Here is an 18,134-nt window from a genome sequence, read left to right as displayed (position 1 = left end):
TTTTTGTTTTTCTTGGGTGGTTTTTTTTTTTTCTTTCATATGATTTTAAAATCTTTTTTGAGTTTTTTCTATAAATGGGCAGATAGCCATTTAACAATACTCTTTTGGGGAACAAGAGACATTTTTTACTTCAATGTCTTCCTCTGACGATGAACCCCTCCCCCCCCCCAGTCTTCCCTATTCCCATAGTGAGTATCTGTGGTAAGGTTCTTTGTTCTTTTCCTGTTTATTTTTTTAAAATGAGAACTATTAGTGTAAGTACTTCCAATCCTGGGGTGGGGAAATGGTGCCTCTGCTTCACTTCAGCTCCTGCAAGTACCCATAGCCAGCAGTGTTCGTACCCCAAAGCTTTTGTATTAGCCAGTGGTGTGCTGGTCTCTTCTCATCCAGGTCCACATCTCTGCAGCACAGCTGAGTCTGGCATTCCTAATCAGCAGATATTTCCTCAGTTTTCCAGGCCTTAGACTCTAAACTCTCTAGGGTGTTAGAGAGATGAAAGTTTTTTTGGTGTGGGCTGAGCTATTTGTGAACCCAGTTAGCTTCAGGACTTCCTGCTTGTTGTTTTTGCAGAGCTAGCCTGGAGGTATTGACACTTTACACAAATTAAACTCCATCCTGTGGTCTTTTGGGGGTATCTCTGATTGAATCAGGAAAGTTTTTTTGGTGTGGGCTGAGCTATTTGTGAACCCAGTTAGCTTCAGAACTTCCTGCTTGCTGTTTCTGCAGAGCTAGCCTGGAGGTATTAACACTTTACACAGGTTAAACTCCATCCTGTGGTCTTTTGGGGGTATCTCTGATTGAATCAGGAGGACTCCTATTTTGTCCCAAGTCCTATTCATACTGAGGCATGGTTTTGTTTTATTTATGGAAGACGTATGGAAAGCTCTAAGGCGAGCTAACCCTCTAAAGATTGTTTCATTAAAAATTTTATAAAACCTTCCTTTACTGTGAAGGAATAGGTTAATGGACATTTTCATTTACATTAGGGCAGCCCAGAGTACTTTGTTGTTATGATCAAGCTAATTATCTCACTTGATTGTTATATATTTCATCAATTTTAACTGGTTCAGAATGATTTCATATTATGATTCATGTTGCTGTTGTTGTTGATACTGTGTTTTTATGTCAAAAATATTTTGCAGTATTTCCTCTCCCCATCCCAACTCACCACTGCTCTCATTCTATGAGAGAATCATCTCTTATAACAAAGAATTAAAAGAGATAAAACAGTTCAGCAAAACTAACAAAAAATAAACTTCCTCTCTTTGTTTATAAAGGTATAGGACCACAGATAAAGAACAGTGCATATAACAAATTGTGCACTATTCTTTATCTGTAGTCCTATACCTTTATAAACAAAGAAGGGAATTTTAATTTCATATTTCTTCTTTGAGGAACAAAATGAATCATTATAATGTCGGTTGTTCTATTGTTCATTGCATTTATATTGTAGTCATTGTTTATATTGTTTTTCATTTTTTGCTTATTTAATTTTTATCAGTTCATGTGTGTTCCTATGTTTCTCTGTAGTACTTATATTCATAATTTCTATTAGTAAAGTATTTTAATTTATATTCATATACTACAATTTGTTTAGCTGTTATTCCCAATTAATGGGTATCTATTTCATTTCTAGTTCTTTCTGACTGAGTCTAGTTTTTAGAGAATACATAACATATTTAAGGCCTACATTTAAAGGACATAATTGCATTGATTTTCATTGGTTACATTTTGAGAACTTAGGGGAATCTTAGAGGGTAAACTTACCTAAGTTCCCTCTTCTGAGATCTAGTCTGCCACATTCTCATACTGTTTTGATGTCAGGGAAATATTGTCCTCAGGACATGGTTCTGAATTATACCTTCTATGATGCCTTGGAAACAGACTTCCTCATTGGAGGAATTTGTAATAGAAAATAAATCAAGTTGTTCTTTTAAAAAGTTTTAGAACCTCTTTTTTTTAACCGTTGTCAAATGTTTTCATTCATTTCCATTCCATCTGTACCTACTTCCACACCTGGCATCACTGAACTTGTTTTTTCCAGCCTCCGGTATAGGGTTCAATAAAGCTGGTCTCAGACCTGCTACTGAAGTAAAGGTTTGTATATGCCTCAAGCTAGAAGAAGCTTCAGAGATCATATCACCCAATCCATCTTTGAAGTTCAGATCTCCTCAAATGATCTTATACTCTTCACTTTGAAAATGTACATAGCCAGGGAATTCATAATAGTAACAATTCACATTTCTATTGTGCTTTAGGATTTACAGATCAATTCTTTTATTTAAAAAACTTTGTCATTTAAAGAAAAATAAGGAAGATAAGCTAGAGAAAATAGGTGATTTGCCTAGGTATGTACAACTAACTAGGGTCAGGGTCAGAATCAAAACTGCTGTTCTTTGCCTTAGACTTTATCTAAAATATCTTGCTCAATTTTAATTATCACATTTTAGGAAGGATATTGATTATTTTTAGCAAGCAATCAAAAAGGGTGATCAGAATGGTGAAAAGACTTAATTATGACATAAGACAATCACAGGAAAGAATTGGGGTGGGGTATTTATATGGAGAAAAGAAGTGGGAAATGGGAAGAAGAGAAAAGGCTAATAAGGGCAATTTGGTAGCTATTTTCTAAGTGTGGTCCAGCAGTGTTCATAGTGACAGGTTCAAGAAGTAACTTCTTGGAGTCTCAACTCCCTCTTTCCCCTCTCTTCAGTGGGTATAGGAAAGCTATGGTGGGAAGTAACCTGTATAATTGGAAAGAATAAGATTAGCTTGTAAAAGTTTTGATCAAGAACAAAGGTCCTAGTTCAAGCTGTCTTCCTTTCTCTGAAAAGTTACAGAACTTAAAAAAAAAAAAAACAGGAACTTTCAAGGCAGAGATGGTAAGGGTATCTGGCAGTTGATCAGAAACAGATCACAAGAGATTACTTCTCTAGCACTGGACCAGACTCTCTTTGGCAACTTGATTGCATATATTCATTTCCAAATCATAATTCAAAGGAGAAAAGCACTTTTAGTCAAGAGAAAGTGGAAGCCCTGAGATGCAATATCACTTCTGTATCACAGAGTATTTTTTTCAAATTCCAATGGAGGAGGAGCCCTACACATCAGTATCAATTGCAATCTCAATGGATCAGGAACTCTTATTGGATAAGGACCACAGTACAGACCAAGAGAACAAGGACCACATCTCTCTCCAGATTACACCCCCTTGGACACATAGAAAATTTCTAGATCTCCAGAACCAGCTCCGAGAACAGCAGTGTGAAAAAGCCTAAAGCTTGAGACAGCACCCCTCAACACACACAAGCTGAGAACAGAGCCTAATAATATCAGGTTCCAAATCAGGAAATAGAATGGGGAAATGATCAAACAACAAAAAAAGAACTCAACCATAAAAAGCTATTATGGTAACAGGGAAAATCAAGACACAAACTCAGAAGACAATAAACTCAAAACAACCATAAGCAAAGCCTCACAAAATTGTGAAGTGGACACAAGCTCAACAAGAATTCTTGGATGAGCTTTAAAAATTGCTAAAAAAATCAAATGAAAGTGATGAAGGAAAAGTTGGGTAAAGAAATTAAAACAAAGCAAAAACATTTTGAAAAGACGATTAACACGTTGGTGAAAGAGACACCAAAAATACACAAGAAAAAAACCTTAGAAAACAGAATTGACTAAGTGAAGGAAGAGATACAAAAACCCACTGATAAAAATAATACCTTAAAAGAAACATTGGGCAAATAAAGGGGAAAAGGTACAAAAACTCACTGAAGAAAAAAACTCCTAAAAATAGAATTGAGAAAGTGCAAACTAATGACTCATAAGACAGAAGAAACAATAAAACAAAACCAAAAGAATGAAAAAATAGATGAAAATATGAAATCTCCTTGGAAAATTATCCTGGAAAATAAATAATGTAAGAATTATGGGACTACAAGAAATTATCATGTAAAACTGCCCTGAAATCCTAGAAACAGAGCAAAATAAAAAATGGAAAGAATCCACACAGCAGCCACCTGAAAGAGAACCCAAAATAAAAATTCCCAGAAATGTAGCAAAATTCCAGAGCTCCCAGGTAAAAAAGAAAATACTTTAAGCAAGTAGAAGGAAACCGTTTATATACTATGGAGCCACAGTCAGGATCATAGAAGATTTGGCAGCTACCACATTAAAGGAGCAGAAGGCTCCAAATATGATATTCCAGAAGGTAAAAGAATTAGGATTACAATCAAGAATAACCTAGCAAGCATAACTGAGTATAATCCTTCACGGAAAAAAAATAGATAGTTAATGAAATAGATAACTTTCAAGCATTCCTGATGAAAATATCAGAGCAGAATATAAATTTTGACATTCATAAACATAACTCAAGAAAAGCATAAAAAGGTAAATATGACAAATCTTAAGGAACTCAATAAGGTTAAACTGTTTTCCTTTCTATATGAGGAAAATGATTAATCTATATTGTAAGAACTTTATCATTTTTAGAGCAGTTGGAAGGATTCTAGATAGAAAAAAGTTACAGGAGTCCATTATGTTGGACAAGGAAGATGGATGATCTGGGAGAAGGGGGAAGAGAAAGAAAAAATGGGGCTCATAAGAAAGTGCTTTTATAGTGAGGGTTAAAATGGTGAGACATTGTCACAATTCTTGAAACATATTTAAATTGGTTCAAAAATGAAAGTACACACACACACACACACACACACACACGTAATAGAAATCTATCTTATCCAATAGGGGAACGGAGTGGGTAAGGGAGGCAGCAATAAAATGTAAGGCAGATAAAAGAAGGCAGTAGTCAGAAGCAAAATTGGCTTTAAAGCAGGGACATGAGAGAGAGAGAGAGAGAGAAAGAGAGAAAAGAAAATAGGATGTAGGGAAATACACAATTAGTAATCATGATTGTAGATGTGAATGAAGGGAACTCATTCAGAAAACAGAAATAGCAGAGTGAATTAGATACCCGAATCCAACAATGTCTTCTTTACAAGAAACAATCTTGAAAAAGAGAGGCACACACAGAATTAAAATAAGGAGCTGGAGCAAAATCTATTGGAGCAAAATCTATTATGCCTCAGCTGAGATTTTTTTAAAAAATCAGGGATGGTGATCCTGATCTCAAGCAAAGCAAAAGCAAAAATAGACTTAATTAAAAGAAATGCATAAGGAAACTATATCTTGCTAAAAAGACATCATAGAAAAATGAAGTTATATCAATTCTAATCATATACGTACACATATATGCACATATATAGTAAGTTTGTCCTCAGTTTTCTTTTTCAGATAATCAATTTTAAGAAGGGCAAATTGATGAATTAATTAAATGTGCAATTTTTTTTAAAAATCTAGAAAAATAACAAACTAAAAATCCCAATTTGAACATCAAAATGGAGATACTAACAATCAAAGAAGAGATTAATAAAATTAAAAGATAAAAACCCAACAAAAACATTGGAGTGATAAATAAAATGAGGATCTTGTTTTATAAGGGAAAAAAAACCAATAAAATAAATAATCATTAGTTAACTTGATTTAAAAAAAAAAAGAAAACAAATTCCCAGTATCAAAAATGAAAAGGATGAATGTACCACTTAATATAGTTGAAATTAAAGCAATTATTAGGAATTATTTTGCCCAATTATATCCCAGTAAACCTTACAGTCTATGTAAAATGAATGAATATGAAAATATAAAATTCACATATTAATAGAAGAGAAAATATAATAGTTAAATAACCCTATTTTTAAAAAAGAAATCGAACAAGCAATCAGTGAACTCCCTAGGAAAAATCCCCAGGATCAGATGGATTCACAATAATCCCAATACCATATAACTTATTTGAAAAAATAAAGAAAGGAGTCCAACCAAATTCCTTTTATGTCAGAAATATAGTTTGGATAGCTACATCAGGGAGAACAAAAACAGAAAAAGAAAACTATATATCAATTTCCTTAAGTGAGTATTGATAACAAAAAATATAAATAAAATACTAGTAAGGAGATGAAAGAAATATGTTACAAACATTTATATTGGGAGTGCAAAGCTGGTTCAATTTTAGGAAAACTACCTGCATAATTGATCATATCAATAACAATAACAACAAAAGTCATGTAGTTATATCAACAGATGCAGAAAAAGCTTTGGACAAAATATAATATCCATTCACATGAAAAATACTAAAAAGCATAAAAATCAATAGAATCTTTCTTAAAATGATAAGTAGTTTCTATTTAAAACCCAAAATAAGAATTATCTGAAGTAATATCAGAAGATAAATAGGAATGCCCATTATCACCCCAATTATTCAGTATTATACTAAACACGCTAGCTTTAGCAATAGGACAAGAGAAAAGAAATTGAAGAAATAAAAACAGGCAATGAGTAAACAAAACTTACTCTATCACTTTGCATAATAATATATTTAGAAAATCAACTGGAAAAACTAATTCAGACAATAAATTTTAACAAAGTTGCAGGATATAAAACATTCACATATAAATCATCAGAGGTTTTATATACTACCAATCAAACTCAGCAAGAAAAGACAGGAAGAAAAATTCCACTTAAAATAACTGCATACAATATAAAATATTTGGGATTCCACTTAACAAGACAAAGCCAAGAATTATGTGAACACAATTATAAAACCCAAATGAAGACAAATTCAAACAATCGAAAAAAATATTAATTGCTCATGTGTAGGCTGAGCCAATATAATAAAAATGATATTCTTTAAAATATTTTATTATTATTTTCATATATGTATGTTTGTATGTGTATGTATGTGTATATATGCATATATATAATAACCACAAATTTCCTTATAAATTCTTTGTCAGAACTCTATCTTATATATTTATTGCATTTTTTTTTCAGGCCATTTCCACTTTTTTTTTTTTTAACTCTATAATATAGTGATACTTTGTAATAACTTTCCTTTCCTAGCAAAGCTAGTTCCTTGATCTCCTCAGGGTTCTTATGGTATACCTGAGGGGATTGAGGAAGTATTTTTCTCTAATGTTATCATTCTGTCTGAGCTAGTAGGTGGAGCTGTGGATAGAGTGCTGGACCTGGAATCAGATTTTTTTTTACCCTGAATTTAAATCTAACCTCAGTTACTTACTGACTGTGTGACCCTGAGCAAGTCACTTCATCCTATTTGCCTCGGTGTCTTCATTTGTAAAAATGACCTGGAGAAGGAAATGTTAAACTACTCCAGTATTTGCCAAGAAAACCCCAAATGGGGTCATGAAGAGTTGGACACAAGTCTGAACAATTGAACAACTTCTCTTTTTCCTCACCATCACTTGTTTCTCTCTCTTACTTTTTTCTTTCTTATTCACACTTCCAAATGTATTTGTGGTTCTAATAATTTCATTTATTTTCTCTTCATTTATTATGAATTTTCTTTTTTCCCTTTTGATATTAGCAATTCAGTCTCTCTCTTTCTCTCTCGCGCTCTCTCTCTTTCTCCAATGTTTACTCTGTACTAAGAATTGTACAATACTAGCTAGTGTCATTCATGTCCCCAAAGAACTTGCCTTCTAATGGAAGAATACAATCCCTAAAAAATGTATAGCATGTACAGTATACAGTGCAGTGAAATGATAGGTAGTGAACTAAGTAAACTGAAGAGAACACTATTTTACTTTTTTTTTTTTTTTTTTTTTTTTTTTTTGCTGAGGCAATTGGAGTTAAGTGACTTCCCCAAGGTCACACAGTTAGGCAGTGCTAAGTGTCTGAGGTCAGATTTGAACTCAGGTCCTTCTGACTTCAGGGCTGGTGCTCTATCCACTGTGCCACCTAGCTGCCCTGAGAACACTATTTTACAATGAATACTCCATTGTAAAAGAAAAATTTAGGAACTATAACCAATGCAATGATTCATCATTTGATGATTCTTGCTACCTATCTCTTAGTGCAAAGGCAACAAACTAGATTTATTATGAAGCTTACATTTTCAAACTCAGAAAGAAGTTGAAAGAAATTCTGAAATAGACACAGACAAAATAAGCAATGCTGTAATTATTGTGTTAAAATATTTTTTAAAATTGTTCATGAAAGATTTCACATATAGTCCTCTGTTCTGTTCTTTATTTAGGGAAATGTTTGGATTTATTGATATTTTTCAAATTAATAATAATAATTAATACATAAAGGTTCTTTTCTGAACCCTTTGGCAGTCCAACCATTCACACTGAAAAGGGTGGTGGGGGGGAGGGGGAAGGAGAGGAGAAGAGTAGTATCCTACATCCTTCACAAAATGATTTAATCCTTTTTCTTTACCCAATAATACAATTTTACTGCTAAAATCGATTCTCAGTCTCATTGATGCTTTTTGTGTGCAAAAGTTCTTTATCCTCTCAGGAAACAGATTGCTCACTAGGAAAGAGACAGTACTTTATCATAACAAGATGATAATATGAAACAATCTCTTCCTATGTGTCTTTTTTGGTATTGTTTCTTGTATATGTTTTTCTAGATGTGTTAATATTGTTGTTGTCATTTAACTAGCTGTGTGTATACCACAGAATTTGAAAAAAATCAAGTTATTGTAACAAATTCAGTCTTAATTTCTTACAAAATTATTTTTTAAAATATCCTTTCTATATCCATTGGAAAATAGACTACAAAGAAGTGATAAAAACCTAAAAGAGACTGCCTATTTCCCAAAGGACATTTAATGATTATTGTCAGATTGTTATAAGCAATATTTATCATGAAGATTTTATTTTTGTCATTTTCTTTTAAGAATTTTAAGATCATTCCTTTGGTTGTAAAGAAAGCTTTAGTTTAAGATAAGTAAATCCATTCACCTTTTTTCATGACCTTGTTTATTTACTGCATTCTTTTTATCAATCAACAGGACTTTTATTCCTTCTTTTTCTTTGATATCAAATCCCCAGTTATTCTTAACTGCCCCACAACCACAGGAACACACAATTTTTTTTTACTCTTATATTTTAGGTTCTTATTAATCGGTCAGTCTCAAAGTATATGTGAAATTGTACATGAAAACCAAGTTGGGTGGAGTGCTCCTCTTCCAGACTGCCAAGGTAAGTTGCTAACTTTAGCTATAATATTCCTGGATGTTTTCATTTTGGGATCTCTTTCAGAAGGTGATTGGTGGATTCTTTCAATTTTTGTTTTACCCTCTGGATCTAAGAGATCATTATAATTTCTTGAACTATGTTATAGGCTCTTTTAAAATCATGGTTTTCAAATATTTCAGTAATTGTTTAAATTATCATTTCTTGCTCCATTTTCCAGGTCAATTGTTTCACCAATGAGATATTTCATATTTTCTTTCAGTTTTCTCATTCTTTTGACTTAATTTCAGTTTTTTTTATGTCTTTTAGAGTTGTTAGCTTCCAGTTGCCCAATTCTAATTTTTTAAAAAAATATTTTTTTCAGTGAACTTTTATATCTCTTTTTCCATTTGGCCAATTAAGATCTTTAAGGAATTATTTTTTGCCTCTTTTACCATTAGGTCAATTCTATTTTTAAGGTGCTATTTTCACAATTTTCTTTCATCACTCTCATTTTGTTATCCAAGTTTTCCTCTAATACTTTGATCTCTTTCTTTAACTAGAAATTCTTGTTGGATTTGTCCAATTATCAGGGATTTTTGGTAGTTTTTACATTGTTGTTTTCTGAGTTTATATTTTGGTATTCCTTCCCCCCATAATAGCTTTTGTGGTCAAGTTCTTTCTTGTTGTTAGCCCATCTTTCCAACCTGTTTCTTGATTTTGAACTTTCTGGTAAAGTTGAACTCTGCTTACTCAGGAATGGAGAGGCACTGTCTCAAGCTTTGGGCTTGTTCATGCTGTTGTTTTTAGAGTTAGTTCTGAGGGTCTACAAGTTTTTTGGTGTTTCCAAAATGAGGTGATCTGGGTGTCATTCTGGTCATTGTTTTCATGGTTTGCACCCTGTTCTTTATTAGAAGGGACTGTGCTTCCCTGTAGACACAACCACTAGTACTCCTTTTTGCCCTGGAACTATGACCAGGGCTCTTTTTCCTTTGTGACCACCCATGATTCCTCTCTAGAGGAATCTTAGAATTCCTTAGAATTAGAAGTGCAACCTAACATTATATATAGGAAATATAGTCGTTAATGCCAGGCCTGATACATAGTACCACCAAAAAGTCCCTTGTAATCTATTTTTGAGTAGTTGTCTGACTCCTTATGTTCTCTGAGCTGAGAGCTCTCAAAGTTGCTGCTGCTGCTGCTGTTGTGCTGACATATATGTACACTCTGAACACATCTCCATCCTGGTGTCACAGACCACTCCTGCAAGCCTCATGTTTTATTAGGTTGAAAAATGTTCTAACCTTACTTTTTGTGGACTCTGTCACTTCAAAATTTGAGTTGAAGTGTTACTTTAAAGTTGTGGTGGGGAATATTGAGAGAGTTCAGTTGTATTGGTGACTCTAATATGTCATCTTAGTTCTGCCCCCTCATCAATTCTGATTTTTCAAGAATTATTTTGTTCAACATTTTTAAACCTCTTTTATCAAGTTGTTAATTTTCTTTTTTACAATTTTCTTGCATAGTTATCATTTCTTTTCCCAATTTTCTTTAGTACTCTTATTTGATTTAAATTAATTTTTCTCTTTTAAAAACCTCTTTTAACTCTTCTAAAAATTCTTCTTAAGCTTGTGTATTTTTTCTCCTTTTAGGCTTTGCTTGTAGATGTTTTACAAGTTTTCTTCCTCAAAGTTTGTGTCTTGAACTTTTTTATCACTGTACCAGCAACTTTTTTATAGTCAGATCCTTTTTTGTTTGTTTGCTTATTTTTCCAGCTTACTTTTTGACTTGACTTTACAGTGTTTATTCCTGGCATCTGGCCTGAATTTCTGTTTTTTGATCTCCTCCTTTTGTGTTCACAGTTAAGTCTGGGACTGTGGGTTTTTCGTGCTTGCAAAATGGTGTGATCTGGGTAGACATATGCCTTTCTGTTCTGCAAATTCTTGACCTAATTTGGGTCTGTTGGCTTATGCGTAGTTAAGTTTTTATAGATTGCTGCTGAACTCAATCATAGTAAGTATTCTGGAAGGTTGAGTGTGATTGAACTGCTGGCTTCCTCTTGGTTTAGGTCCTGGCTTAGTTTATTCCACTACAGACTTATGTATAGAGTTAAATATTAAAACTGAATCCCCCCACTTGTTCTTGGGCTTAAAGTTTCACAGCTATGGTTCAGGAACTTGTTCCTTGCTACTTAAATAAAAATAGAAGCCCTGCTCTCTTGTGACCACAACTTATCTCTGCTCTGGAACTGTGACCTGGAACAGGATAATTAGCAACAGAGCTTCCTTATGCCAGCTATTCCTAATCCCAGTGATAGTACAAGTATCCCTGTGTGTCTTTCTCCCTTAATGTTCAATCCCTTTACCATCCTTGGGAATTCCTCTCCACTCCTGTTGCCGCCACAGTCCTATGATGCTACTGCCACAATACTGTAATGTTTCTGTCTGATATCATGCTACTGTTGCTACACTCTGTTCCTGAGCAACTTCTACCCTAGATCTGCAATACTTTCTATCATCCTAGACTTCCCTCAGCTGGAAAAGTGACTCTTTGTGACTTTTTCTTGGTTTTCCCAATCAGGAATTAGTTTGGCATGTTTCCTAGTCATTGTGGAAAAGAATGTGAAGGGGGAAATGCAAAAATTTTACCTTTCACTCTACCATCTTAACTCTATTCCCAAGTGTTAGCAAATCAAATGATTATTTTCTATTTTTTTTTTTTGCAAAGATATTTTAACTTCTTTTCTTAGTAAGCATAAATCTTTTTTTTCATTATTGATTAGATTAAGGTTTTTAAGGTATGTTATTTTGAGATTGCATCTTTACCTCTGCTTTTCAGAATATGTTATTCCAATTCCTTCTGGGATTTCTAGTAGTTGCAGAATACACTTGTAGAAATTTGAACTTCTTTTCCTTTATATTTGGAAATCATTCTTCTGACGGTGAATAACATGTTGCTTCTTATTAGAATTATTCAATTTAAGTACTATAATATTTTAGAATTTGAAGCATAGGTTTTTCTATTTTTTCTAAATGTGATCTTATTAGCTACTGTTTTGTTTTCTGTGCTCTGGATGATTTCTTTCATTATGTTATTCAGCTTTATTTTGTTTTTAAATATTCATGTTATTCTGGGAGACTTCTGATTTCTAAGTTATATTTCCAAAAACTGTCTTTAAAATCAATAGCTTTTGCTCATATAAAGGTCATAATTTTTTTTTTTTTACTATTATTGTCTCTAGTTATGTATTTGAATTTCAAATCTATTGGTCTCTCTTTTGCTTCTTTGGAGAGACTACTATGGCTGCAAGATTTTCTATTCTGCTAATTATTTCTAATGTATTTCTCTTTTAACTTAGAATGTTCTTTTTTTTTTAGCCATCCTGGGACAGCCTGTTGAGATTCCATGAGTCCATCAGGCATTAGTTCCATTCTCTTTGGACAACAATATTTACTTACAGATGTTTCTAATTTTTCAATGTTTTGTTATTTATCTTTCTTCTTTTAATATGTTCTGTGTTGATTTAGATTTTTAATTGAATTATTTTCATCTTGAAATATTTGGTGGTTTTATCCTTTTCCCCTTATATTCCTCTGTCACTTACTTTATGACTACTTTCTCTTTAATACTTGGCATACCTTTGAGTCTAGATTAGAATACTATTTCAACCTCCTTCCTATTGAATTATTTACTCTCATATTTTTCACAACCCTAAGAAGTTTCTAAAGAGAGAGGATCGACTGATATGGATTTCAGGCCTTTTTCTTTACAACTATACATGCTGCCCATGTCCCAATTCATTCTGCTCTTTGTTCTCAGCTGGCTTATATTAGTATATGCCCATTTTAGCTGAGCCAGGAAAGAAAGGATTAGTGTTCTGGTCATAGTTTCTACTTTCTAAAAATTTCACAGCCTAAGGACTACTTCTTTAGCTTGAGTCATCCAATTTTCTATTCCTTTTCTCTCCTCCCACATGCTCTGCCATTCTGGCTAATCAATATCTGATGTCTATTGCTACAGAGTGGGGAAGAGTAAAATGCCTGAGGCAGGAAAGGAGCCGCCAAAGCACAAGACAGTGTGTTCATTTATGCCTACCCTACAGAGAGGAAGGAGTAGTGAATGTATGTAGGGATTAACATTGTCTATGATTAATTATTATGACTTGTAACCTTATTCAGTTTCCTGCAATATGGTATTCAGGTTATTCGATTTCTAAGATGACTATTATGCATTGGTTATCTCAGTATATCTTATCTTCAAAGTCTTGCAATAGAAATTCATGTGTTTTTCTAAAGTTACCACTTTTATGTTTGCTTTTCTTCTGCCAAATTTTCTTTCACTTCTATATTTCAAATCCTCTATGTCTTTGGAAATCTTTTCATCATGTGTTCTAAATTTTGTGCTTGTTGTTTGTCTTTAATTCATTGTTGAGAGCTCTAATTTCTGACCCCACTTTTATCTTAATATCTTTTCAAAATATGTCTCCTTTGAATCATTCCAGAATTGCTGGGGGGGGGGGGGGGAGGGGAGATTAAAAACCCTCTATTGTCTCATAATCTCTAGGGATCTAAAATTTTGTTCTTCATTTTGGTTCATTTTCCATCATATTTTTTTTGTTATTATAATACATGTAGTATAATATGTTATGGTATATTTTTTAAATTTTTCTTCATTTTTGTTTCTGTTTTTATGACATTCTCTATTGATTTATGATTATACTCTAAGAGAGTTAGTTAAAGGTTTGAGAGGGTAAGTAACTTGCTCAGAATGCATGCATCCATCAGAAGAGAGAACTGAACCTAGATCTTCCTGTCTCTGAGAAAGCCTTTCTACTATGGCATAATGCCTTGAGGTAGGGAAGAAAGGGAAGGAGGGAAAAAAAGAATCTTAAAGAAGCTAAAGTCTTATTCAAATCACTATTGAGCTAACTTTGTACTATGTTTGTTTTGTAGTCATTCGCTGTCTTCCACCTCCAGTTATCGACAATGGCCAATACACAGAAAATTTTCAAGATTTTTTTATTTATGGCTCATCGGTAAGATATACATGTGATAAAACATATTCACTCATTGGAGAGGAATCCATCCATTGTACTACTAAGAACAAGAAAGATGGAGAATGGAGTGGCCCTCCCCCTCAATGCAAAGGTGATTCATTTTTATGTATTTGATTCACATATGAAAAGAGAATTAGAAAAATAATTACTTAAAGGCATTCCTACAAAATGAAGATGTTAATTATTGTTTTAAAAACTAATATTGCTGTGATACTATTTAAGAAGATTAACTATAAACATTTGAAGATCCATTATAGATAGGTTTGCATATTTATATATTTCTCTTCGTGAATCCCTTTTCCTTAAATATACTTGTATAAACAGTATATCATTGGTTAATTTCATTTTTAGCCCCCTTTGACAAGTTGAGTTCATATCTTTTACATACATAGACTCAACCATTCATTGAATGGGTGTTTACTAAAATTCCATTATAAGTCAGGTGTGTTCCATTATATTACAAAATGAAGTAATCCTTACACTCAAGAAACTTACCTTCTAATAAAGTGAATACAATGTACATATGCAATATTTAGGAAGCAGATATAAGGTAACTACAAAGGAAGGTACTAACAGCTCTATATATCAGAAGGTATTAGTATGTGTGTGTCTGCATGTGTATATATCGTATGTTTATATTTTAAGTATCAGAAGCTATAGACAAACGTTTCTCCTAATTAGCTTCCTGAAAAAAGATTCTGTCATTATCCTCAAAATTTGGAAGTTAAAGAATTAATGTCTGTATAAGATCCATGTAGCTAAACATCTCTATGTAAAAACAATTGCATTTTACCAATTTTGATGTCATGATATTTACAAATTATATTTTATGTTGGTTTAACATGAAATATAAATCTATCCTTTTAATAATAATAATAACTAGCATTTATATAACATTTTAAGGTTTGCAAAGTACTTTATAAATACTATCTCATTTTATCTTCACAACAACCCTGAGATATAAATGCTCTTATTATTCTCATTTACTAGGAGATTGAGGTGGATATAAATTTATTTGTTTAGGGTCACTCAGCAGTAAGCACCTGAGGCTTGATATGAAGTCTAGTCTTCCTAATTCCAGGTCCAGAATTCTATTCACTGTATCATCTAACTACCTATGTAATTTTATTTTTTAAAATCTAAATCACCAACTATATAATAAATGAAATGAACTATTTTAAACTTGTATCTACCAAAAATGTGGAAATTATTATTTTTTTTTATGTTGTGTGTGTGTGTGTGTGTGTGTGAGAAGAAAGATTAAGGAACTGCTAATTCACTTCTGTACAATAGACTCTTTCCAACATACCACTGGGTAAAGTTTTTGTTGTATTGGTTGTTTAATAGAAAACAGTTAATTGCCAATCAAAGGAGCAAATTAGTGTCACCTTATGAGAACCTGAGGGAAAAGTATTATAAATCAAGCTTCAACTGAATCCTCCAGAGATTGAGCCCTAACTTCAGTGAAAAGGCACAGCCAACTGGCAACTTTCCAGCATTAATATGAGAGATGCCAACAGGAAAAAAAAATGCTTTTATCATGGAAAGGGGCAAGAAGAATTTTACAGTGCTCTTCAGAGAAGGATATCACTCCTGCAAAATAATCCCTGTGGGTGTACAAAGTGCAATTTGATCTCTCACCTAGAGGAAGTGAAAGGGGGAACTTCTACTCTCCTGTGCATTCAGAAGATATTTCATAATCATTTATCAAATGGAATTTGTTGACGTATTCCTTGAAGGAACTTAAGAGCTTACAGATATAGAAAACAAAGAAGAATCTGAAGAAGCAAAAGGAATCCCAACTTGTATGAGAAGATTGGAGTATAGAAAAATATTAGACAAAGAAGAAAAACAAAAAGTACCATTGAATATTTAAAGATAAGTTACAGATATGAGACTTTTTCTGTAGAGTGGGAAAGCTCCAAAGCAGCATGTTATGAAGCTATAAGCAGCATCAAGGGAAAAATTACCCACTACGGTTAAAAGTAAATGAGACAAGTAATTGTAACATACAGAATCAAGTATTGGTCAACCTAATATAAACAGTAGAAAGGTCTTCTATCTTTCTACAACACGTATCTAAACATGATGGAGAACCTCCAGAGACTTGTTTAGCCTAACAACCACTACCAGTTCAGGTAATTCACGTGGGGATAAATTATAATGTCAAAAGCAACCTAGAAAATATTACTAAAATACTAGTGTCGTGGCAAGAAACCAAAAAGACCACAGGACCAGAGATTGTGTTTTTTTTTTTTTTTTCAGTGATACCATCTGAAGATAAAGACCAGAAAAGAAGATATATTTGGGAAAGGAACAAGTGGTTAAGAAGATGATTGAGAATAGCATATAGATTTTTGAACCATTGCTTCAATGTAGGATATAATGCACATAAAGTAGAATGAAATCTGCACAATAAGGACTGAGGAAAATTATATATGTGTGTATACACCCGTATATTAATATATATATATGTGTGTGTGTTTGTGCTTATGTAATGACCGCATATTTAAAATCAGCCGGAGTCAGGAATTCAGCTTATGGGAAAAATCTTCAATCTTTATTGAAGAGGTGAAAAAGGATGGCGATAGCAATATGGGCAAGAAAGATTGCCAGAGCAATATGGGCAGCTGTGACAGGAAGCCAGCTAGCAGAGGGGGATCGGAGGTGAAGGGTCAATGCAATAGCAATGCGAGCAGCTGTGTCAAAACGCCAGCCAGCAGTCTCTCCTTCCGCTTCCCTTTCCCCTCTTTTGCCTCCACCCACCAAAAACGTCATTTCCTAAACAACACATCAGGACTTGCACAAAGAGTGGGCGGGGGCCATTCTTTCTCCAAGCTTATATATTAATAGAGTATGGTCCAATTATTATTTAGCCTCATGTACTTGGGACCTCAGTGCATCAACTCAAGCTTCAGCCCATTACATGCACATATATGCATACATATACATATATACATCAATTTGTACAACTTAACATTTCTTTTGAGCTACTACAAATCTGTTTTGCTCATAGAGCATAGTACTTTCTTTGATGTGGGCATGTCATGCTGGGTGGTGATATGCCATGTCTCACAATAGAGTCCCAAGTTCTTCATGTGAGCACCTGCCTTGTGTGAGTTCTCCATAAAATTTTCTTTTAGGCAAATATGTGTTTGGCATTTAAATAATGTGATCAGCCCATCCAAGTTGCACTCTCTGCAGTAGAGTTTGAATGCTTAGCAGTTCAGCTAAGAATAAAGAAAAGATAGCTATCCATAGTGTAGAGGAAAGCTCTCATGCTCAGAAGCTAGAGGACTTGAGTTCAAACCTCCCTTTGATGCTTAATACTTATGTACCTTTTGGCCATTTATTTACTATCCTGAATAATCTCTTTCCTTATATGCAAAATGAGGGGATGAGAATAGACAGTCTCTGGGGTGCCTTTCAGGATTAGATGCATGATTCTATCATAGCTTATTGTAATTATGGAAAATCACTGAAAACAGACAAAGGCAGATGTCTAATATTTTTTAAAAAGAAAGAAGGTGTCATCTGAATATAAAGCCAGTAAGGTTTACTTTTAATTCCTGGGAAAATTACAAAAAAAAATTTTTTTAAAATTTAAATAATATTTTATTATTTATACTTATTTGAAAAACAATTTTTAACTTTCTTTTTTTTTAAAAAAAATTGAGTTTCTCTTCCTCTTTCCTCCCTTTTACATTTTTGAGATGGCAATCTGATATAGACTATACATGTACACTTAGGCAAAATTTATTTCTGTATGGTTCATGTTATGAAAGAAAACACAGACCAAAAAAAAAACAACCTCCCCAAAACAAATAAAGTGGAAAATAGTATGTTTTAATCTGCAGTTTTTTCCTCTGGAGGTAAATAGCATTTTTATGAGTCCTTTGCAAATGGCTTGGATCATTGTATTGCTGAAAATAACTAAGTCATTCAAAGTTGATCATCATACAATATTACTGATGCTGTTTACACAGTGTTCTGGTCCATTTTGTATTAGTTCATGTAAGTCTTTTCAGGTTTTCTGGAGA

The 18,134-nt window shown here is 33.2% G+C and overlaps 1 protein-coding gene across 1 annotated transcript in view; it reads left to right on the top strand.

The window, feature by feature from the left end:
- LOC127562620 (C4b-binding protein alpha chain-like) overlaps positions 1 to 18,134 on the top strand; it is a 69,408-nt gene that overhangs the window by 10,483 nt on the left and 40,791 nt on the right. Inside the window, exons 4-5 of the mRNA XM_051998495.1 lie at positions 8,977 to 9,065; positions 13,991 to 14,185. Coding sequence (XP_051854455.1) covers positions 8,977 to 9,065; positions 13,991 to 14,185 — 284 coding nt within the window. The remainder of the gene's footprint in view (positions 1 to 8,976; positions 9,066 to 13,990; positions 14,186 to 18,134) is intronic.

Source organism: Antechinus flavipes, chromosome 4 (genome assembly GCF_016432865.1).
Source record: "Antechinus flavipes isolate AdamAnt ecotype Samford, QLD, Australia chromosome 4, AdamAnt_v2, whole genome shotgun sequence".
Lineage (NCBI taxonomy): Eukaryota > Metazoa > Chordata > Mammalia > Dasyuromorphia > Dasyuridae > Antechinus > Antechinus flavipes.
The sequence above is the reverse complement of the archived record's forward strand: the minus strand, read 5'-3'. Positions and strand labels throughout refer to the sequence as shown.